Consider the following 21,824-nt stretch of genomic DNA (forward strand, 5'->3'; position numbering starts at 1 on the left):
AGGGGGTGAGGTCCGCCGCCTTCAGTAAGGCACCTGCTCAGATCTGGGGGAGGGCGTGGTGGCCGAAGAAAAGTGACCATGCTGCTTTTCATAACTGAAAATAACAGCTGTAGCCGCATGGGTCTGCCCTAAATTCCCACAATTCAGGGAATTTGTGAGCATTTTTACAAGTGTTAGGATAACGAATAATTTCACTCAAAATTTGTTCAGTAACCGCAAAGAACATTATTATAAATATATGTGGCATGTATCAGCAGATGGTTTCTACCCAGAATAAAAGTTTATATTGATGGTCTAAGAAGAGAGAGAATAAAGGAGTCCGCAGGAGTTAGGAGCCAGGTGAGGGCAGCGGGAACAGGAGAAGGTTGCAGGTGGGAAGAGATGGGCGGCTTCTGTGCATCTCTGTTGTTCCTCGAGTGGGAAGATGGGCAGGTGGCCTCTGAATTTTTGGGTTCTGCCTACAAATGGCTGGAATAAACACACACTAGCTGATCAGTGTTTCCTAGTGCTTAAATGGTGGAACAAGGGAAGGGGATGATAATAATCCTGCAGTTAACGTTTATTGATCCCTCACTGTATGCACCAGACACAAGCACTTGAGATGTATCATCTTTGAATCCTCACAGCAGTTCCTCAAGGTGGATGGCGCCATCCTCATCTTAAAGATGAGAAGGCACAGAGGGGTTAATGGATTGCCCAGGGTCACACAGCAGGTGCGTGGCAGAGCCAGGGCTTGTACCCAGGTCTGGTAGACCCCAGGGCCTGCCCTCAGCCACCAGCTTGGAATAAGGCCAGATGGCCATGCTGTTGCAAGCAGAGGCCCAAGGAAGCTACAGGTGGCCCCCAAGGATCTCAGGAAGAGTCCTCTTCCTGGCCAGCAGGCTCTCTGCCAGTCACTTACATGACTGTCTGTTTGTCAACTAAACTTTATTCCCTCCTGAGCCCAGGAGAGCACAGGCCAGAGCTCTGGCAGCAGTCTTGCCACTTAGGAGAAGCCCAGATTGTGATGACTTGTCTTTTGTTCTCTCTGTCCTCTTGCCCAAGGACTGAGCCTGGAGTGTCCTATAAAGGGGAAAAGGGGACAAAGTGATGAGTTAAATTGACCTGTCTGTAACAAGACCTGTGTCTTCAGGGGCTCAGGCCCACCCTTCAGCAGGACCTGACCTGCAGACCCCTCCCTTTGTGGGGTGTCTGCTGAGCCAGGCTGCGAGTTCTTGGTGGACAGACACCAGCCTCTAAGGACAGATTGCCTCAGAGAGCAGCTAACATTTTCTGGGGGAAGTATGAAGTAGCTTTGTTTTATCAGTTAAGTGTGCCTCATCCACTCATTCATGCATGAATATTTTCATTCATTCATTTCAAGACGGAGAGATAGTCCACCACACGTAGAGTGTGTAAGCTGCTGCCTGCATTTCCCTGGGTGCCTCAGAGCCATGGGGGTGGGGATCGGATGCGGAGACAGTGGGGACAGGAATCTGCGTCCAGCTCCAGGAGCGGATACCTCGCTGTTCTCCTTTTACAGACAAGGAAACTGAGGCTCACAAAAGTTAAGTAATTTGCCCCAAGTCAGCCCCTTCAGTAGGCAGCCGGGTCTTGGACATGGATCCATCTGGCACCCATATGGTAGTCTTAGCTCCGTGTGTTACTGATTCTTGCCTGTGTGTTTGCTTCTAGTTCTTTAAGGCCTTTTCCAAGAATGGCTCAGGATCAACACTGCCAGGTGGGTGTCCTGGTTCCAGTTGTCAATATCTTCTTTTTCTTTCTGTTGGGTTACTACTGAGGTGAGGAGAGCCCAGCAAGGTCCACAGGGTGAAGAGTTTCCCAAGTGAAAGCAGAGTTTGTGTTTTCCCAGGGCCTTCCCAGCCAGCCTGGAAGATGCCTTCTGGAAAAGGAGGCTGAAGAAGCCCTTCTGTTTTGGTCCATTGAGGGTCCTGGGAAGAGGGGAGGGTCACCATGTACCCAGGCCAACCCTTCATGTCAAAATGCGGTTGACAACCAGAGGGACAGACCAGACAGCCTCCGGGGAAAGCGCTCCTGGGCTCCAGGCCTGAGGGACTGTTTCCTGCCCTCTGAGGGATGGGTCTTCTTGTATAACTTAGGGCCACAGAAGAAGACCCACCCCACTGCTCTAACAGAGAAGGACTGACCCGTGCTCTGTTTCTCTCAGAACTAGCCTGTGCCCTGGGCCCTTTGTTTCAGTGAAGCTGACAAAGGTGCTGGGATTATTCTCCCTCCCTCCTCATGCACCCCCCTCCCCCGTGTCTGTCTTCATCCAGTGGCTGGTGCTGATGTGGAGATGCTGCGGAAGAGGCTCATCGACGCCTTGGAGTCCCATAGTGACACGTGGTCCCCCACCTTTCCCCCGCTGGAGCCAGCCAGGTATTCGGGGCTGGAACAGACTTGGTGCAGCGTGGGCTAGGATCACAGGCCTGGGAGGGAGAGGGTTGTGGGGACAGCTGCGTGGGGGATACGAAGGCCTTTGTCTCTGATGCAGACACCTCTGTGGGCTAGAACCCAGAGCCGCTCGGGAGCAGCTCGTAGAAGAATCCCTATCACTGGAGGTCCTCCCTGAGGAGCCCTGGCTTCGTGGGACCGACAGGGGGACAAGGGCCCGTCCTGCCGGGTGGGAAGGAAGAGATGGGCGGGGGTTCTCCAGGCCATACCTGCCTCTGCTTTTCACAGTCTGTCCTCAGGAATGTTTAGGGGGTGCAGCAGACTTCACATGATCTAACCCGGAGGGGGCACTGAGAGAGTGGACATAGGGATGAAGAAGGAAGGCTCAGAGGAAAAGGGAGCATTGTCTGTAAAAGGAAGTGGTCATCTTTCTGAGCGGTGGCTGTGACTGGGAGGTGGGGCTCGTGACTTGTGCTGCAGAGTGTCAGGCATGGTGGCTGGTGGCCCGTGTCTGCCTGCCAGGCAGGCTGCCAGGATTGCCTCTTCTAGGAGAGGAAGGGGCGCAGTGCCTTGCGTTCGCTCTCCCACAGAGGATAAATCGAGAACCCTAGGTCTTGCCCTCCCAGATGAGAACTCGAGACAGGATAGAGCCCACCTCAGGGATTCCTGCCAAGAAGGAACAAATCCAAGGACCAGCAGACACTGCTGGAGGGAGCCCAGCCTCAGAGCACAGTGAAGATTCCAGGGCCTGGGGAGCCTCATGAAGCAGGCACTGGTGCCCCAGGCCCTCCACATCGATTTACTGATGTTCTCGAAAGCCATAGCCCTGCTGAGAGAGTGTGCTTCTAAGCATCAGTTGGGGTTGAATCCAACCCACAATTTTTTTTTTTAATCAACTTGCCCAGATGTCCTTCCTCCTGGAGAGTCCCACGGAGACCCTGGGCCCAGCGTTTGTCTTGCTATGGTTTGGGGCTGCACAACTAGACCCTTTCTCTCCAGGAAGCGTTCACACCAGCCTGCCCCTTACTTACTCATTACATTTCTCAATGACCGTGTCCGTCTCCCTCTTATGCACACACATCCTTCATGGTGCATTTTCAGTCCCAAGGGATCTCAAAAGCCTCAGATCAGGTAAACTTGCCAACCTGATGGGTACTAAACATTGGTCCATATTCACTAAGCCTTGCCTTTACCCAGAACATAGAGACCCCTGGTCTCAAAGCCCCACTCCCCCACCCTCTGCCTCCTCCCCAGACCACCTCGTACTCACTCCAGATTCTTAAAAGAGACAGCGTGAAAAAAAAAAATCAAGGTGGGCCAAATGGAGAACCAGCGTGTGGGGTAGCAGAGGCAGAATCCTCTGAGACTAGGGGTTTGGCTTGCTTCCCCTGGAGGGCTGGCAGGGGGAGACTTCCACGGAGCCTCGGGTGCAAACAGGAGGGCTCTATATGGCTGTGCCCACAGTGTTGTGCCAGCCGCGCCTGGGTCCCCAGCAGGTCTGTGGAGGGTCACTGCCGCCCTTGTCTCTTGCAGGCTGGAGGAGATTGATGGATTCTTTGCAAGAAACAATGAAGATTACCTGGCCCTGATCTTTGAAAAGGAAGGCTCCTACCTGGGTAGAGAGGTGAGCTGCCCCCAGGTCCCTGCAACCCCAGGGTATCTGTCGGGAGAGAGCCCAGTGAGTTCAGGGACAGGGCTGTTCCAGTGAATTCTAGGGTCTCGGCCACGTACGCTTCTTAGCCCAGTACTGGCCTGACCCCCACTGGGGGACCTGGGAAGTGTGGGAGCTGGACCTTCCCATTTGAAAACCATGTCTTTTTTATCTCCCTCATTGAACCCGCGTCTGTAACATTCATTCGCTAATCTTCACAATTAAGGTTGATAATCAGGGGCGCCTGGGTGGCTCAGTTGGTTGGGTGACTGCCTTCGGCTCAGGTCACGATCCTGGAATCTCAGGATCGAGTCCCGCATTGGGCTCCCTGCTCAGCAGGAAGTCTGCTTCTTCCTCTGACTCTCCCCCCTCTCATGTGCTCTCTCTCTCTCATTCTCTCTCTCAAATAAATAAATAAAATCTTTAAAAAAAAAAAAAAAGGTTGATAATCAGGTAACATGTTGAAGATCCCCCAGCCAATGAATTGGTGGAACAGGGCTTTGAACCAGGTCTGTGAGCCCCGCAAGCCCCCGTGGTTTCCACACTGCCCCACCCCCGCAGAGTTGGAGCTTGGGATCGGAGAGGGGCCATCAGGAGGAGGTGAGGTCCTTTGCCACGTGAAGCTGGTAACAGAACAGGCAGGTGTGAATTTCCAGCCCCTGGTGATCTGTCTGTAATCAAGTTACCCCGCTGTCCCAAGCCCTGTTTCCCTGTCTGGAAAGCAGTGATCATTACCTTTCCTCAGAGCATTGCTGGCACAGTCCAACGAGGCAGGTTAGGGAAAGGACCTGGATTGGTAGCTGGCACAGAGTAGGTGCTTTTTAAAGATCCATTCCTCTGGCCTCATGCAGAGTGCTCTCCATTCTGCCGCTGGCTCACAGACTTCTCGAGACCCCTTGCGGGCTTTTCCTGGGCGCTGAGGGGGGACGGGCCAGGGCATGGGTGAAGTCCCAAGGCAGTGCAGGGGCCCAGAAGAGGCATGAGGGTGGAGATGAAATTAAACCCGGCTGTTGGCTCTGAATGGCTTTCCTCCTGAAACTCATCAGGCAGATCCAGAGAGCTCCGGGCTGTCTCCAAGCCTCTGAGCCCCAAGAGGGGAAACAGAGGGAGATGGGGCGGGGCACGGAGCTTTGCTGAAGGACTGCCTGACCCTTCTGGGGTCCCAGTTCAGGCCTGGGGTTGTTCCTGTCACGAGGATGTGATTAATAAATGTTTATTGGAATCAGAATTTCTCCCTACTGTCCCCCAGGGGCAGGGACCCTCTGTCCACGCAGAGGTGCTCAGAGATGGTTAGTTTGAGAAGCAGGAGGGCACAGTAGCCAAGAGCCCAGACTCTGGAGCCAGATTGAACTGGGGCTTATTGCCCAGTTCAGGAGCTTGCTAACTGTCACCCCAACACTTGATTTCACTGCTCAGCCTCCGTGTTTTCATTTGCAATAGGCATTTTAGTTTTTTAATGAACACTTATATACCTACTATGCGCCAGTCACTATTACACATTTTATAAAATGAACCCCTTCGGTCCCTCTTAACAGCGCTCTGAGGTTGGTATGTTTATTATTATTTCAATTTTGCAAGTAAAGAAATTGAGTCGGGGAGGTTTCGGCCAGTGGGGCCAGGATGCAAACCCAGGCAGCCAGAGTAGACTGTACCTGCTGGCTTGGTCTCCTAATAATAGTTCCTGTTTCATAGCATTATTTTGAAGATTCAGTGAAGCAATCTATAAATAGCACATAATACCTACCCAGTAAAAGTTAGCTAATATGATTTTTCACCTTATTTCTTTCTAAAAATAAAATCACGTCTAAGTATGTTTTTCTGATTTGGAATATAGATAGAAAGCCTTATAAATATAAGAATAAAAATGAAACCACATTTTATTGTGCTTTCTGCAGATTGCTTTCATTGGAAAGAAAATTATATTAAATTGGACTACTCTAGGAAATCCAGGGTATGTGGTGTGCAGTTCCAGGGCCCCTTGTCCTGGGCAGCCTGTGACTCGTGTCCCCTGTGGGGTAGATGTGGACTTGTCCACTCTCTGAAAGGCTTAGAGTCTGGATGGCTCCCGCCCGACACGTCTGTCTGTCTCCACAGGTGATTCTGGACTTGTCCCAGTACCAGGGCATAACAGTGCGCAGGGTCCTGAACACGGAGGGTGACGTGGTGAGCAAGTTTGGGGTCACCGACTTCCCGTCTTGCTACTTGCTGTTTCGGAATGGCTCTGCCTCCCGGGTCCACGTGTGAGTGCAGTGCGTCCCTCTGTCCCTCTCCCCTCTCCCCCTGCGTGCATCCTTTCTGCCCTCCCAGAGAAGCCTGCTGGCCTCTCGCAGGGGCTGCCAGGTTCTTTCTCCCGCAGTTCCTCTGACGAGCCCCCTCTGCAGGAGGAACAGCTGCCTGCCCTGGCGGGGGGGGGGGGGGGTGAGCGGTGGGCAGTGCCAGGCATGCGGCCCCCGGCCCCCAGCTCAGGAGTCCCGGCCTCAGGCTCCTGGTGCACTCACCGCGGCTCCAGCACTCTCGCCACCCCAGCCCTGGCCCTAGTCCCCATCCTCCTCCATTCACAGACTCCTCTTCACAGACTCCTCGCAGGCTGCAGGGCCTGGCAGGCACTCAGATAGGCCTGACCGCCCCCCCCTTTGGTTTTCTAATTGCAGAAAAGTTCATTAGGAGCTAGACAATAGCCAGTTCCAAAATGCCAAGAGAAAACAATCAGGCCAGCCGCAGCCGCTCTGTCAGGCTCCTGCCGCTGAATGGCCCGTTAAATGGTGCCAGATGGTGCCTCGGTGCCCTCCCTGGGCAGATGATTGATGTCGCCTGGCTCCTGTAGGCAGGAGCTCGAGGGCCAGGGAGATCACGACTTGCCTGAGGTGCCCAGTGAGCTGCTCTGCGGGGCATTAGTGCTATCCTGGACGGAGGCAGGCAGGACAACGGCCCCGGGCCCTTGCCAGCCCCAGTCGCCAAACAGCACTGGGCCAGCCTCGTCAGGGAATTCTGCCCCGGGAGGGGGAGGGAAGCCTGACGGCTGGCTGCAGGGGGGCAGGGAGGGACAGAAAGTGCCAGTCCTGCTGGGGGGAGGAGGCATCGTTTCCTCACTTGGAGCTGGTGGAGGGGAAAATTGTTTGTGACGATGCTGCTCCTGAGCCATCTGCTCCTCAGATAAACATCGGGTGGGACCACGGAGGGGAAGCAGGCTTCCCGCTGCCAGCCCCCCTGGGGTGTCCCGTCCCACCCTCCCTCCAGGTGGCCATGACCAGGAGGAGGGGTTGCCTGCCCTCGAGGACTCTCGACCAGAAGAGAGAAAGAAATCAAAAGGATTGTACAAGGACTTGAGAATTTTAGTGTTGTTGTTACTACCTGTTTTTTAAAAATCAGGTATCAAACTCCCTTGACATCCTGGGGAAGTAATGTGGCCCCTGGTACCTCAGAGCAAGCTTGTGAGCGGGCAACCTCCCTTGGTCTGTGGTGAAGGTAGTCTGACCCCGCCATCCTGTCCACGGGCAGAAGTAGCTCCGTCCCACAGCCTCTCCGAGGCAGGCTGAGGAATTCTCAGGCCCGCTGCTTTTCCAGATGGGCCTTTGACCTCAGACTGGTGTCAGAGGGGCTTTCCACAGCATGAGTGGTGGATAGAAAGGCTAAAGTGAGGCCTGGGTGCCTTGGTTTGACCTCACTCAGGATGAGACAAAACCAGCTTCAAATATTTCTTCATAAACATTTCTGTCAAAGGGTGCTTGGGTGGTGCAGTCAGTTGAGTGCCCGACTCTTGGTTTTGGCTCCAGTCCTGACCTCAGGGTCATGAGATCGATCCCTGCATCAGGCTCCGCACTCGGCGCAGAGTTTGCTTGAGATTCTCTCCCTTTCCCTTTGACATCCCCCCTACAATAAATAAATGAATCTTCAAAAAATAAATTAAAAAAATAAACATTTCTGTCAGTTGAGCCACCTGCCTCCTCTCCTGACATGAATTTGTCCTGGCGTCCGTTTCTCCATACTCACTGCCTGCCCTCTGTGGTTTCTTCCCTCACAGGCTTGCGGAATCCAGGTCCTTCTACACCGCTTACCTGCAGAGGTTGTCCAGCGCCCCCCGGGAGGCTGTCCCCACCAAGGTCGTGCCAACCACTGCTCACACGGTAGCTCCCATTGTGTGGAAAGTCGCAGATCGGTAAGGCCATGCCCACTGCCCTCCCCCCAGCCTTGCCTCTGATCGCAGACCCCGGCCTTCACACCACACTCTGTTCCCTGTCTTGAGCTTAGCACATGCCTTTCCGATCCCAGACCCCCCGAGGCCTGGCCTTGGCCTTTGGGCTCCCCTGGCTGCTGACCGTACACAGAAGAGTTGTGGTTGTGTGGAAGCCGTGTCTGCTGCCTGGGGGAGGTGCCGGACAGCATTTACTGGTGTCCTTCATGATGGCACGAATGCCTTGCGATGCCCATATTCCTTAAATGTAACACTATTCCAGACCGAGTAGAATCAGCTTAGAAGGATACTCTGTGGCCTTGCAACCAACTTCCCACCGGAGCAACTATCTCTTCTGCAGATACTTTTGAGAACCTGCTGCACACTAGGCACTGTAATACAGATGCACACGGATGTGCAGGCCCTTCCCCCAGAGAGTTTACAGTCCCTTCTAGGAAGTTACTGACCTCATTTGAATGCCTCCGATGCCGGAGAGCTCACTACCTTCTGGGGTAGCCTGTATCTCTGTGCACAGACTAACCATGAGGAAGCTGCGTTTCTCTCCAAGGCTCCTTGGCTCTGCTCTTACAGTGGAATCCCTGCTCATTGGGCAGGAGATGGGGCTATAAGCCTCTTGCCCTGGCAGCCGGCGGTAACCCAAGTAGAAATGGCTGAGCGGGGAGCTCAGAGTTGCATCAGGAAGGTGGCCTCCACAAGGAGACTGTACAAGGGAACTGGGGGAAAGGTCATCTGATTTGCAGAGGATTTTGCATCCCAGCATGAAGGACTTTCAGGGTAGAAAGCACTAATGGGGAGATTTTTAAGAAATCAGGTAAGGAAAGAGAGACTGAGAGGTGGGAACGGTCATTATGGTCATTCACATTATGATGATTCACATCATTCAAATTACAATAGCTGACACTTACTGGCCTTAGGTGCCAAACTCTGTGCTGGGCACCTTCTATACATGATCTCCTTTAGTCACGGGGCCACATCTTGAGGCAGACCACAAGAATGGAGGGGTACCAAGACCCAGGACAGCACAGTGGGGCCCAGAGGGTAGAGCACAGTGGTCACAGTGCTCACCCCATTAGCTGACCCTGTTGGTTCCCTGCAGTGTTAGGAGGTAAAAAGTAATCAGTTCATTTTACAGGTGAGGTCACAGGCCCAGAGGGGTAGACTAAGTTGCCTCCCAGAGCTGACTCACTGTAGAACTGAGGGCAGAACCCAGGCCTCAGGAGCAGGGGTGGGGAAGCAGCCAACACATGATGAGCCCTTTGCCTCAGAAGCCCGAGTCCAGACCCCAAGCAAGTATCATGGGCTCCATGTGGGGCAGCCTGCTCGGAGCCTGCAAGCTTTCCCCCCGGGGCTGGGATCAGCCCAAGAGGTATGACATGGAGCCTCACCCGCTACCCAAGGCCTGGCAGTTGCAAGGACATCAGCCCCAAATAAAAACACACCACTTCCCCTCGTAACCCCTCAACTCCCACCATGCCCTGCCTTGGTGGGCAGCCAGAGCCTTGGTCTTTCAAAGAGGGCCCAGCTTTTCCAGAGCCACATTGTTTGGGTGCACCTATTGGTCTGTCTGTCCCTAGGGGTCTTTGTTAAGAACAGGGAACAAAACTCAACCTTCTGCCAGCAGCCTAATTAAAAGCACCTTTAAGGAGTCACAGGAGGGACTGGCCCTGAGCCTGAACAAGGGGACCCACTACTTTATGCCAGGAGCTGCTGAGGGACTTACAGCTGTGCTTTTATTTATTCCTCTCAGAAACCTACCCATGAGCAATATATTATTTCTTTATTATAATAAATGGGGAATAGAGGCTCTAGGAAGTTCAGTAATCTACTCAAGGTCACAGAGCTAGTTAGTGGCAGAGCCTAGTGCTAACTTACAGGACTCTGTGACCATCGGCATAGCCCTCCCTGTCTCTCCCTGTAGCCCTGGGTGCTCGTCCCCAGCCCCTGGCCTGTGGTTAACCCTTTCTCTCTCCGCCTCCTTCTGGGTCCTCAGCTCCAGGATCTACATGGCTGATCTGGAATCTGCACTGCACTACATCCTACGGGTAGAAGTGGGCAGATTCTCTGTCCTGGAGGGGCAGCGTCTGGTGGCCCTGAAAAAGTTCATGGCAGTGCTGGCCCAGGTGAGCAGGGCCCCGGCCTCCCTTGCCACACCTCCCTCGGGAGCTCCTGGTCTGGCTGGACATCTGGACCCACAGCTGTCCCCGTCCACCGTGGGCTGCTACCCTGCAGTCTCAGTCATACCCTGCACCGGGCTTGCACTGCCAGGGACAGCGCCCTTCCCAGCCCACCCTGTGCAGGTGGCTGGGTAGGGCAGGGCCAGATGCCCTGGGGAATGTTCTGCACTGATTCGGTGACCGTGGCTTTGCCTGGGTCCTCCACCGCAGTCTGAGCCTGGAGTATAGCCGTGGTCACTGGGGAAGCAGGACCCGTGGATGCCACAGGGAAGGAAAGAAGGCTTTTCTGAATCTCCTCTCTTCCTTCCCCGTCACTGATCATAGTCTGACCAGGGCCTTGGCCCTAGCCACGCCTGCCTTATGCCTTTGTAATTTCCTGCCGACATGGCTACTCTCTGAAGTGTAGCTCCTGCCTACTGGGGGTCTGCTGTGTGTCAGGCATTTAATCCTCTTGCCTTTGCCCAGTGGCAAGTATTACCCCCATTTAAGAGGCCCAGGTTGTTCAAGGGACTCGCCTTATGCCTCCCAGTGAGGAGGTGTTATGAGGATCTGAGATTTCTGGCTGCAGAGCCTGTGGTCCTTTCTTTGCCACACGGCCTCCTCATCTCTGAAGGTGAGGTGCAGGCCCCCTTCCCCCTGCACCTGTCTCCTTCTCCCTCCCTGCATCCTTTTGTCTGCTTCCAGATCCCCTGCCATTGCTGCCCTACTTAAAACCCAAGGCTCCGGGCTGCTGAGGGCTGCTGAGTCAGATGCGGGCCTGGTCCCCTCCACAGGCTGACTGCTGACTCAGCCACCCCACCCCCGCCGTCCTGTCCCCCCCCCGCCCCGCCCCCTCCACCCATGTCAGGCCTGCAGGCAGCCGGCGCTACCTCTGGGGGTGATCTGGGCCTCCCCATCAGGAACTGCCTGCCAGCCTCAGCCTCATTCCTGGCCTTCGGCCCACCCGGCTCAGTCTGGGTGATGCTGTCGCAGCCTGAAGCCCTTGGCCCCTCCCCCAGGTCCCTGCTCTCTCCTGGAAGCAGCGGGCTGGACTGGCCACTGGGTGGCGTGCGGTCACCAGCGTTCCCGCTCCAGGCAGAGGGTGACTCCCTGAAGTCCAGAGCCCTTAATTCATCCTTCCTCCTGACACCAGGGCCTGAGAAGGAGGAAGGGTCCAAGTCAGGATGACGGGCGAAGGTCAGTGAGAAACACTGACTTGAAGCTGTAAATTCATGTTGAGAGCCCAGAGGCCTGAGTGAGCTGACCCAGAGGGAGCATGTCAGAGACCAGATTCTTCCGGCCACTTCTCCCTCGGGGCCAGTGGCCAGCCCTGGAGGTTTGATGGGAATATGTAATGGTTTTCTCAGGGGACCGGGTCCATGGGCAGGTTTTTGTTTCGTGATCATTCTTTGCTCTTTTTCCTCCACAAGTTTCTCAGTGTCTTTGTCCTTTTGACCTGTGTCTTGGTGGTTTTATCTGACCTGCTCCGCTGGCCTCCCTCCCTTCTCCTGCCCCCCGCCCCTGGGTGTGTGTGTGCACGCGCATGCACGCACACATATCTGTCCTCCTCCCTGGAGTCCTTGTGGTTTTAAAGTGCTGATACTAATCGGATTTCAGTTGACTTATTGTCAGAGTAGCTTTTCATGTTCCTCGGAGACTCTCGGGAGTTACCATCAAGGTCTGGACCTTGGCTACAAGCCCCCGGGCCGCCTTGTCCCCACCAGCGGCCGGGGAATACAGATGAAAGGCTGTTGGCCGGCCTCGCCCAGCAGTCAGCTGGTCTGTCAGAAGATGACCCGCAGAGAGGATCGCGTGGCCCAGGTTCCCAGCAGCCCTGGGAAGCCACGCAGGTGCTCAGCCTTCCTCCCAGGGGCAGTGTGGGGTCAGGGTCAGCTTTGAGAGAGGGAGGCCTGAGGGCCCAGCCTCACTTGGAGCCTGGGTCCTCTCCCCACCCCTTCCCTCACCTTGCCAGGTGCCCCGGAGCAAAGGTAGTGAGGAACCCGCATTTGTGTCTGAGGCAGAATGTTTTCCTGGTGGTTTCGGAGCATTTCAAGAAACTGCCTCGGCTCACTTCTGTGTAGCCCCCTACCCTCTGTGGGACCTCGGAGCTCCGGGGGAATTGCTTTTCCCTCCCCAGCTTCCCCTTGTGCCTCCCACAGCACTTCCCTGGCCAGCCCTTAGTCCAGAACTTCCTGCATTCCATAAATGACTGGCTCAAGAGGCAGCAGAGAAAGAAAATCCCCTACGGTTTCTTTAAAGCTGCCCTGGACAACAGGAAGGAGGTGAGTATGGGGGCAACTGAAGTCCTTCTCTGTGTCCTTGGTGACTGGGGGGGTGGAAAGGGTTAACCCTGTAGCCTCTGACCTCCTCTACCCACTTGCATTCAGGGAAGGAGTCCTTGATCTTGGTTGGGCCCTTCCACCAGTAATTAATAAACTGCTACTTACTGAGCCGCCTGCATGCACATCTCACCTTATCTTCCCAGCATTAGCGGGAGGTAGCTCTTATCCCCATTTAGCAGATGGAGAAGCTGAGGTTAAGAGAGGTTAAGTAACTTGTCTAAGATCGTAGAGCCAGTAGGTGGTTGGGCCGGGATTTCAGACCGAGTGTGAGCCACCAGTTGTGAGCTCGTTTGTCGCCGGTGCTCCCAGCAGCCTGCAGACACACCGGGCCCCTCACGCACAGCCGTACAGATGTGTCGGATGCCAAAGCTCCAAGGGACCTCAGAGGCCAAACCCCTCATTTTGCAGATGGGCAAGCTGAGGCTAGAATAAGGATGTGACTTGGTCTGTGTCACGGCTTTTCAGATCTGCCGCTCCTCTGACGGGTGTAGCCGGTGGAAGGGAGATGCCACCTTCCAGGTGATAGACTGAGGAGGGACCTCATTTGTCTCAGGGCTGTGTGCTGACCTTCAAGTCTCCTGGAAGCTTCTTTCCTCACTGCCCATCCCATTCTTTCTCTTTTCCATATATGCACTCGTGCATGTGTATGTTCCTCAGGGCCCTGTGATTGCCAAGAAGGTGAACTGGGTTGGCTGCCAGGGGAGTGAGCCACATTTCCGGGGCTTCCCCTGTTCCCTGTGGATCCTCTTCCATTTCCTGACAGTGCAAGCAGCTCGACAGAATTTCGACCACTCACAAGAGACAGGTGAGCCTGAGGCCTGTGTCCCCGCCCGGCCTGGCCCTGCCCTCCACAGGCGCCCCACCACAGGCCCAGATGTAGCAGATTCTGCATTTGCAGCATGCACCCCACACACAAGCAGAATGGGGAGGACCTGGAGGAGCCACCCAGTCCTGTCCCTGGCCCCAGGTGGTGCCCCGTGCAAGCTCAGGGGCATAAGGTTTCTTTCTAGCTTTCTTGGGGCCACAAGCTTGCTTTGTTTACAGAACTTTGTGAAAAATTTGTGGTTCTATTTTTTATACTTCTATAAAGGAAAGAATTCTGTCTGTTTCAGTCTACATGGCTGATAGTGTGCACTTTGAACAATTTTATTGTTTCCCATGGAAAAATCATTCTTTTTTTAGAGAGAGGGAGTGTGCAAGCTGGGGAGGGGGAGGAGCAGAGGAGAGGGAGAGAGACTCTTAAGCAGACGGAGCCCGATGTGGGGCTCGATCTCACAACCCTGAGATGGTGACCTGAATTGAAATCAAGAGTCAGACGCTCAACCAACTGAGCCACCCAGGCGCCCCTGAAAAATCATTTTCTAAGGGAAGCTGGGGAAACACATTGCCCCTCCTGCCCTGTTCCCCCCTCAAACTGTGTGGCTGCCCTCCACCACCCACTCTGCCCCCACCCTCGCCTCACGGTCAAAGGGCAGGCGTCCAGTTCAGTCCATGCTGACTGGGGGTTATATCAGGCCCCTGCTCAGCCTGGAGGATGCAACGGTGGGAAAGAAAGCAGGGCCAGACAGCTGGGCGGAGGCAGAGGGAATTAGAGGAGCTGCGGGGTGCAGCCAGCCAGCCAGTCTGTCGGCCGGTTTTTATGGAACATCTTCGAAGGGTCGGGCCCTGCTCTGGGAGCGGGTACAGTGGTGCATGAGACCAGAAGCCCCTGCCTCAGGGGACAATATTCCAGGGACGGGAGACAGTAAGCTTACCAGTAGATGTGATGACGAGTGCTCCGAAGAAGACACACTAGGTGGTGCAGAGGCGGGGGGTGCGGGGGGCTCGGGGAGGCCTCTCTGAGGAGGTGGCCCTGCTCTGACCCCTGACTGGTGAGACCGCCGGGGAGAGAGGTTTCCAGGCTGCACTGGCTTTGCTCGGGCTGCCCTAACAAAGTGCTACACACTGGGGCACTTACCCAGCAGAAACTTCTTTTCTTGCAGTTCCTGAGGCTGGAGACCCAAGACCAGAGTGTCGGGAGGGTCGGTGTCTGCTGAGACCTCTCCTTGGCTTGTAGATGACTGTTTTCTTCCTGTGTCTTCATGGGGTCTTCACTGGGTGTGTGCCGTGTCCAGATCTTCTCTTCTTCTATAGCTTGGACCCCACCTTAGTGACCTCATTTGACCTTAATTACTTCTTCAGACTCTGTCCAGATACAGTCACATTCTGACATGCTCAACATAGTGTGGGGGGACGCGGTGCAGCCCGTCACACAGGCCAAGGACTAGCAGGTGCTGAGAACGAGTCTGGTGTGTGTGCACCCCCAAAAGGAGGCCAGTGGCAGAGCCCAGGGTTGGGGGGGCGGAAGGGGGGGTGCAGGCCTGGGGGTCTCCGCGGGGGAGGGGTTGGGATTTGTGAGTCGGCGTGATGAGACGCTCCTAGAGAGTCTCACAGGGGAGTGTCACCCACGATCGGGGCTTTAGAGAGACTGCTGCTGGGAGGAGGGCGGGCTGCCCCAGGCGTGGTGGAACGCTCCTGGAGAGGTGGTGGTGGCCTGACCAGAGCGGTAGGTGGCTTGTGGAAGAAGTGGCCAGACTGGGGAGTATTTTGAAGGTGGTGCTGAGAGGAGTCTGTGGATGAAGAGTACGCGCGGGGGCAGGACCCAGGGTGGACCCCAGAGCTGTTGGGCCTGAGCATCTGGTGGACGGTGGTTCTGTGAGCTGAGAAATGGGAGGGTGTAGACAGTGGGGGACTCCTTGGTGTGTGCCCGCTGGCTGTGCGAATGGAGATGTGGACGGTGAGTCCAGGCCTTGGGGGCGAGGGCCAGGGTGCAGAGCGAAACCTTTGGGCCTTGTGGGCAGTAGCCTGTGAGTGATGTAGGTAAAGCGTCGGGACTGGGCAGCCAGAGGACGGCACGGAGGCCTGCGCTTGGGGAGCCAGCGAAGGACACGGAGTGGCCGCTGCGATTTCAAGGGCCCGTGTTGGAAGAAGGAGGGTCAGCCGAGCGGGGCCACGGTGCTGCGTGGGTGTTGACGGGCGAGCTCTCGGGCAAGCACTGTCGTGGTGGGGCAGTGTGAGAAGGGCCTGGCTAGACGGGGTGAAGAGAGAGTAAGAGGCCGGGAAGGAGAGAGAACGGGGCAGTCCCCGGGGTCCCACAGGGGATGTCTTCATTGCAGTCGTCTTTACCAGTCAGAATGAGCCCCCATCAAGGGGGAAATCGATGACGTGCTAACAAAAGAACGTATGGACAGCAGTGAAATCCTGTGGAGGCCAGAAGGGGTGAGGTTCCAGGGCACAGGGCAGGAGGGGGGAGGCGAGTACAGCTGTGGGCTGGAGGCAGGAGAGGGCAGCACTGAGGAGGCCCAGGAGGACAGAGGTGAGGCCTGGCCTTCAGGGCTGCTCAAGTTGCCAGGAATGATGGCGTGGGGAGTGGTCGTGAGCAGGACGCAGAGCGGGGTGCAGAAACCCTAGTGGATGGAGGGGTGGGACCGTGAGTTCGGGGGTTGGGGTCTTGCAACAGGACAGTTGGGAAGCAACCCACAGCTGGGAGGGTCCTTCCACTACCCTCGGGCCTGACGTATGGGGAGTGTGGAAGACAAAAGGGTCTAAGGGGGGCATGTTTCAGGGAGCCCAGGGTCAGGGCAGGAAGGTGAGGGGAGTATTCAGAGGTGGGTGCCGATGCCAATCCAGAGGGCACCATGGGAGGGAGTGGGGGGCAAGGGGAGATGGAGACAAAGCGGGAGATGTGCAGAGCCAGATCCAGAGGGACCCCTCAGTCAGTGCCTGAGGGAACAGGAAGCCTAAGGTGGGTTGGGCACAGGAGGGGTGCAGAGGACGGGGTGGTGGGCCTTCTGGCCCCTGCCTGCTTCTGCAGACAGGTCTCAAAGAGCCTAAGTGTCCTGCCGACGAGTTTGGGCCTTATCCTGAGTGTCAGTCAATGACAGGGACCAGGATGAGTGGCAGAGAAAGGAAACTGGGATTCAGGACTTTGGGAGGAGATGGGGTCGACTGTAAGGTGACCCCTGGAGGGCGGACGGGTATGCAAGGAGGCTGCGGGCCCCTCATCAGAAGGTGGGCCTGCGGCAGGGGCAGTGGTGGGCTGGCGGGCGCAGGCGGCCCCCGAGGCCCCCGTGGCCGGAACAGCGTCTCCTCTGCCCATAGCCAGGGCCCAGGAGGTCCTCCAGGCCATCCGAGGCTACGTGCGCTTCTTCTTCGGCTGCCGGGACTGTGCCAGCCACTTCGAGCAAATGGCCACGACCTCCATGTCCCGGGTGGAGAGTCTGAACAGCGCCGTGCTCTGGCTCTGGTCTAGCCACAACAAGGTCAACGCTCGCCTCGCTGGTAAGGAAGGGCCCCCTCCGAGACCGGAGTCACCACAGAGGGAGAGGGAGGTGGGGGGGGGGGTTGGGGACCTGGACCAGAGGTAGGAGACAAGACACTCATTGTCCCCGAGGTAGCACCCGGTGTTTCACAGTGCAGAGCCCTTCCACATGCTCTGCCTGTTCTGCTGACGTAGGGCGGTGTCCTCAGACCCATTTTCCTGATGAGGAAGCTGAGGCTTTGACACTCTAGGACTGGGTCTTCCAAGGCCACTGCTCACTCTTTCCCCTGCACCAGGGCCCCTTCCTCAGAACTCTTGGGGCCCCTCTCCCGCCTCCCCTGTTCTGCCTTCTGCCTTTTGGCCCCTTCCTTACTCAAACCAACAGGGAGGAGAGAGCTGGGCTTTTCCATCCACTGGGAGGGTTCTAGCAATGAAATGTGCTGGAAGAGAAAGACCATGTCCTTCCTAGAAAAAATGGACTGATCCCCATAGCGGGAGGCCTTGTCTTCTGAGGGTCCCCACTTCCAGTGTTTTCTGTCCCCGGGGCACAGGAGTCTGATGTGTCCAATAGGCAGAAGCATCAGACTCCAGGGTGACCAGAAGCGGGCGGGTGGGGAGGGAGCCATCTGTGGTCGGGAGCCTGGGCTTATCTGTGGGGAGAGGGGAGAGCACGTGGCGACAGACCCCCCAGTGGTGGGAGGTTAAAGGAGCCAAATAGAGCAGGTGGTGGCTCAGGCAGCTGGGCTTTCTCTGTCTCCTGGGGCCTCCCGCTGGGCTTTGAAAGGAAGACACGTGCCTGAGTCTCCTCTCACCCCTTCCCTCCCTGCTGCCCCGCCCCCCCCACCACATGCTCCGTTTGACCCTCCAGCCTCATGACCTGGGCGGGCTTCCTGCCCCCCCCCCCCCCCCCGGGGCCCGGCCGCTGCTGGAGGCTCGATCTGGGGCTTCTCCTGGAGGGGCCCAAAGGAAGGCAGGACCCTGACCTCTGTGGTGGGGTCCTTCCAGATCGAACTAGGAACAGTGCTCACTTGGCAAGGCTGGTCACTACTGCTTCTCATGGGACTTTGGAATTTACTCGATGTCCCCTCCCCAAAATAACCGTTCGGGACTTGCACATCACTTGCTGCTGCTTCATTCTGGCCAGCACCTTTGTCTGCCCCTGTGAAATCCTTTAGGAGAGGAGCCTCCTCCAAGAGATCTGGGCTGCTGGCCGTCCCCGGGCAACCCTGGGCCAGTGCTTCCTGACGCTCCCGAGTGCCCTCTTCCCCGTCCAGGCCCCCAGGCGCCCCTACGCCCACCCCTCAGAGCCCACCGAGCAGGAAATCCCACTGACCCCTACCCCAGAGGGGGCTGCTGTGGCATACGGGGAACACCTGTGGGATGACCACGTGCCACGAACTCTTGTTTTAAAACACATTTTCCCCCAAAAAAACAAAACCAAAAAAAAAAAGATAATAAAACACATTTTCCCTTTAATTACCGAAGTAAGGAAGGGGCAGCAGGGGGCTGTTGTCCACCCCTGGCAGGCTGTGGCGACTGCAGGGTGGGAGGCCTCCGTGGCCAGAGCGGCCCCAGCGCCGCTGGTGGGCCCCGCGGGCCCTGTGCTTCTCTCCCACCCGTCACCTCTGAGGGCAGCGGGGAGCCCTTTCTGCAGATGAGGAGGCGAGCACTCTGAGTGAGGAATGGGGTCTGGGCTCCGAGGTGGGCCCAGGGGTCACCGCCAGCCCGTGTGTGCTCCCCTCCGCAGGCGCTGCCAGCGAGGACCCCCACTTCCCCAAGGTGCAGTGGCCGCCCCGCGACCTCTGTGCCTCCTGCCACAACGAGCTGCGGGGCACGCCTGTGTGGGACCTGGACAACACCCTCCGATTCCTCAGGACCCACTTCTCCCCAAGCAACATCGTCCGGGACGTGCCTTCCGCTCGGCCGGGCCCCCGGATGCTTGCCCAGAGGATGGCAGCCGGGAATTTTACTCTGGGCCCCGAGAAGGCGGGGATCGAGGTGGGCCCAGGGACCAAGTCCCCCGGAACCGCTGTTCCTGACGTTCCAGCCGAGAGGCTCAGGGCGAGTCACCCCCAGGATGTGCTCATTGGCCCCAGTATGACCCCAGCCGACACAGCAGAGCTTCAGAGGGACGAGGTGGAGCAGCCGAAAGGGCAGCCACACTTGAGCAAGCGGGACACGGGAGCCGTACTGCTGGCTGAGTTCCTGGCGGAGAAGAACCTCCCCAGAGGCCCTGCAGAGCTAAGGCGATTAGGTCGCAGCTCGAAGCAGCTGGCCAGCATCCCTGACGGGGGGCTGGAGGCTGCGCCCATGCGGGGCCAGGACCAGTGGCTGCAGGTGCTGGGAGGGAACTTCTCCCACCTGGATATCAGCCTCTGTGTGGGGCTCTACTCCCTGTCTTTCATGGGCCTCCTGGCCGTCTACACCTACTTCCGGGCCAGGATGAGGGCGCTGAAGGGCCATGCGGGCCACCCCACAGCCTGAGCCGTTTGACTTGGGAGGGGGGCAGGGACGGGAGCTGCCACTCGTGGTGCTCTCCCAGCCCCCTGCCCCTCGCCCCTCTCCCCCTGTTCCTTGTCCCGGGAAATCCGGGGAAACCAGTTGCTCCAGTGAACCTCCTTGGGCCCTCTGGGAAGGAATGTTCCATAGACATGAGAGCATGCGTAGGGTTTGTGTTCATCTGACAGCACAGCAGAGGGCAGCCTTGGGCAGAGGGGTTGGGAGGCTCAGTCCCTGGCCTCCCAGCACCAGATTCCTCTCTCTTACCTTATTTGAAGTCCTGCCTGTTCTCGCTGAAGCTTCCGTGTCTCCATCTGGTCTTGGCCCTAAACTGGGGCAAGCAAGGCCATAGATCCCCAGGTTCCCCACCCAGAGGAGGGTTCCCCGGCCTAGTGGGCTAGAGCAGAACTCTTCACTATATTCCAGGGCTCCGTCCATCCTCCTCCCTTCAGGATGCAAAGAGGCCTTTGTGCCAGAGAAGGAAGGCCCTCTGTGGCCTGTACATCCTCCAGCCCCTCGTATCTCCAGGGCGGGGTGTGCTTTTGGGTGTGGGGGGGTTGGTCTGGAAGCTTCTGAAAGTCCTGCTGGTCTCCCAGGTGAGGCTTGGGGTCAGGGTTGGAGGGAGGAGAGCTGCTGGCTCCTTCCCCGGACCTCTGCTGCTGGAGCTGGTGTGGACTTGGGCGGGTGATGGCCACGGGGCTGGGTGGTGAGCGGCTGGCTAGGCGGGGCCTGAGAGGGGCTAGTATGGGATTTAGGGAGAGTTACTGGTGTCTTTAGTGCCTTGGCTCTGAGCCTAGCTGTGAGGGAAGAGGGGAGCCTCAGGGAAAAGACGGTTGCTTCCAATGTGCTTTGGCTCCTCCCTAGTGGACTCTACCCCTTTTGGAGCTGGGTCTTTTGTCTTTTGATTTTGGTCTCCAAAACAGATGCTAATCTTTGAATGTGGAGGGTGCTGGAGTGAGGGGCGTATCCTCTCTTGAGGGTCCACCTCCCATCGTGTAGAGGTTAAAAGGGTCAGAGGGGAGGGTGGCTCTGTACACATGCTTGATTCCCACTCTACCCCACTGCCTGGGAGGGTTGTGGAATAAATTATTTTTGTTAAAGCAAGCCCTGGTGTGTTCTTTAACCTGCTGTTTGGGGACCTCGTGTCCAGAATGCACAGAATCCAGCCTCTGTAGGCATCCAGCCTGATGTGATTGCCCTTGGCTCACGTAGCTCCTGCCCTGCAGGGGACAAGGTGCCCTGGCACCGCCCCTTTCTCCTGGATGGGGTCCTCCTCCGCTGCCCCTTCCATCTCCACAGGCGCCGGGGCACAGAGCTTGGTGGAGGTCTCATGCCGCCGCCTCCTGTTCCCCCAGCCTCCCCTGGAGCCCCTTCCTCTGTGCTTCCAGTTCTGCTCCTGGAACCTTCCTCTGCACCTGCGCAGCCCTCCACAGCTGCGCCTTCTGCATCTCCCGTGCTCTCTCAAGGAAGGAGAGGGTTTGTGAGAGCAGGACTGCACCAGCTCTTCAGCAGGGAGGAGTCAGCCGGATCGGAGAGCCTGCCCCTAATCCGGCCCGCCGGGTTTGCAAGGCTCGGAGCAGCTGGTAATGAACCTCATTAAGGGAGGGCAGGAGCCCCAATCCGATTTGGGGTTTTCTCTTTGACATCTTCACTCTGCTCAGATGGCCTTGGCACTGGGTGGAGCAGGGGGGATGCCAAGCAGGCTCCCTCTGCGGGGGCAGCTGGGATGGGGAGCACAGGCAGGGGTCAGAAGCCCCCCCAATCCCTGCTTCTGTCAGCCCTGTGTTACCTCTTTAGCCGGATAGAGTCCAGCCTGGAGCCTCTCTGCAGGCCTGTCGTCTGCCTGCAGGTTCCCTCCTGCGTCCCTCCTCCATCTGTCCCCTCTGCTTTCCTAAGCCGGCTCTGCCCCTCTCCCCCTGCCCCACTGGGGCCTGGCTGGAGGCTGACAGGCCAGCACCCAGGGCAGGGTGACCCTGGCCTGCAAGAATGAGAAAGAGGTCCCAGGGCCAGTGCACACTGGGCCAAGACCACCTGGGACCTGACACAATGTCAAGGGCAGAGAGCCCTTCTAGCGCCAGTGAGTCAGGCCCCAGGAGGGCCCCGGCAGTGGGTGTGGGCCTCCTTCTCACAGCCAAGCCTTTCTTGGGCTGTCCCAGCCGCTCTGATTGATAAACAAGGGTGGGCCCCCTCCTTAGCGGGGCTGCTGCCTTTCACCTTGATTTCCCCAGGGCGCGCTCAGCGGCCTCGGCAAACTGGCTTGCCCACCAGCCCGTCCCCTCCCTGCAACCCATCT

General features: G+C 57.1%; 1 protein-coding gene across 1 annotated transcript in view; it reads left to right on the top strand.

The window, feature by feature from the left end:
- Positions 1 to 20,635, top strand: part of QSOX1 (quiescin sulfhydryl oxidase 1) — a 35,165-nt gene extending 14,530 nt beyond the window's left edge. Inside the window, exons 3-12 of the mRNA XM_035010273.1 lie at positions 1,675 to 1,720; positions 2,277 to 2,379; positions 3,928 to 4,018; positions 6,140 to 6,285; positions 8,067 to 8,201; positions 10,228 to 10,357; positions 12,550 to 12,672; positions 13,390 to 13,537; positions 16,873 to 17,052; positions 18,780 to 20,635. Of these exons, the coding sequence (XP_034866164.1) occupies positions 1,675 to 1,720; positions 2,277 to 2,379; positions 3,928 to 4,018; positions 6,140 to 6,285; positions 8,067 to 8,201; positions 10,228 to 10,357; positions 12,550 to 12,672; positions 13,390 to 13,537; positions 16,873 to 17,052; positions 18,780 to 19,516 (1,839 nt within the window). The 3' untranslated portion in view covers positions 19,517 to 20,635. The remainder of the gene's footprint in view (positions 1 to 1,674; positions 1,721 to 2,276; positions 2,380 to 3,927; positions 4,019 to 6,139; positions 6,286 to 8,066; positions 8,202 to 10,227; positions 10,358 to 12,549; positions 12,673 to 13,389; positions 13,538 to 16,872; positions 17,053 to 18,779) is intronic.
- The last annotated feature ends 1,189 nt before the right edge of the window (positions 20,636 to 21,824 follow it).

This window comes from Mirounga leonina, unplaced genomic scaffold (genome assembly GCF_011800145.1).
Source record: "Mirounga leonina isolate KUSES-001 unplaced genomic scaffold, KU_Mleo_1.0 Mir_154, whole genome shotgun sequence".
NCBI lineage: Eukaryota > Metazoa > Chordata > Mammalia > Carnivora > Phocidae > Mirounga > Mirounga leonina.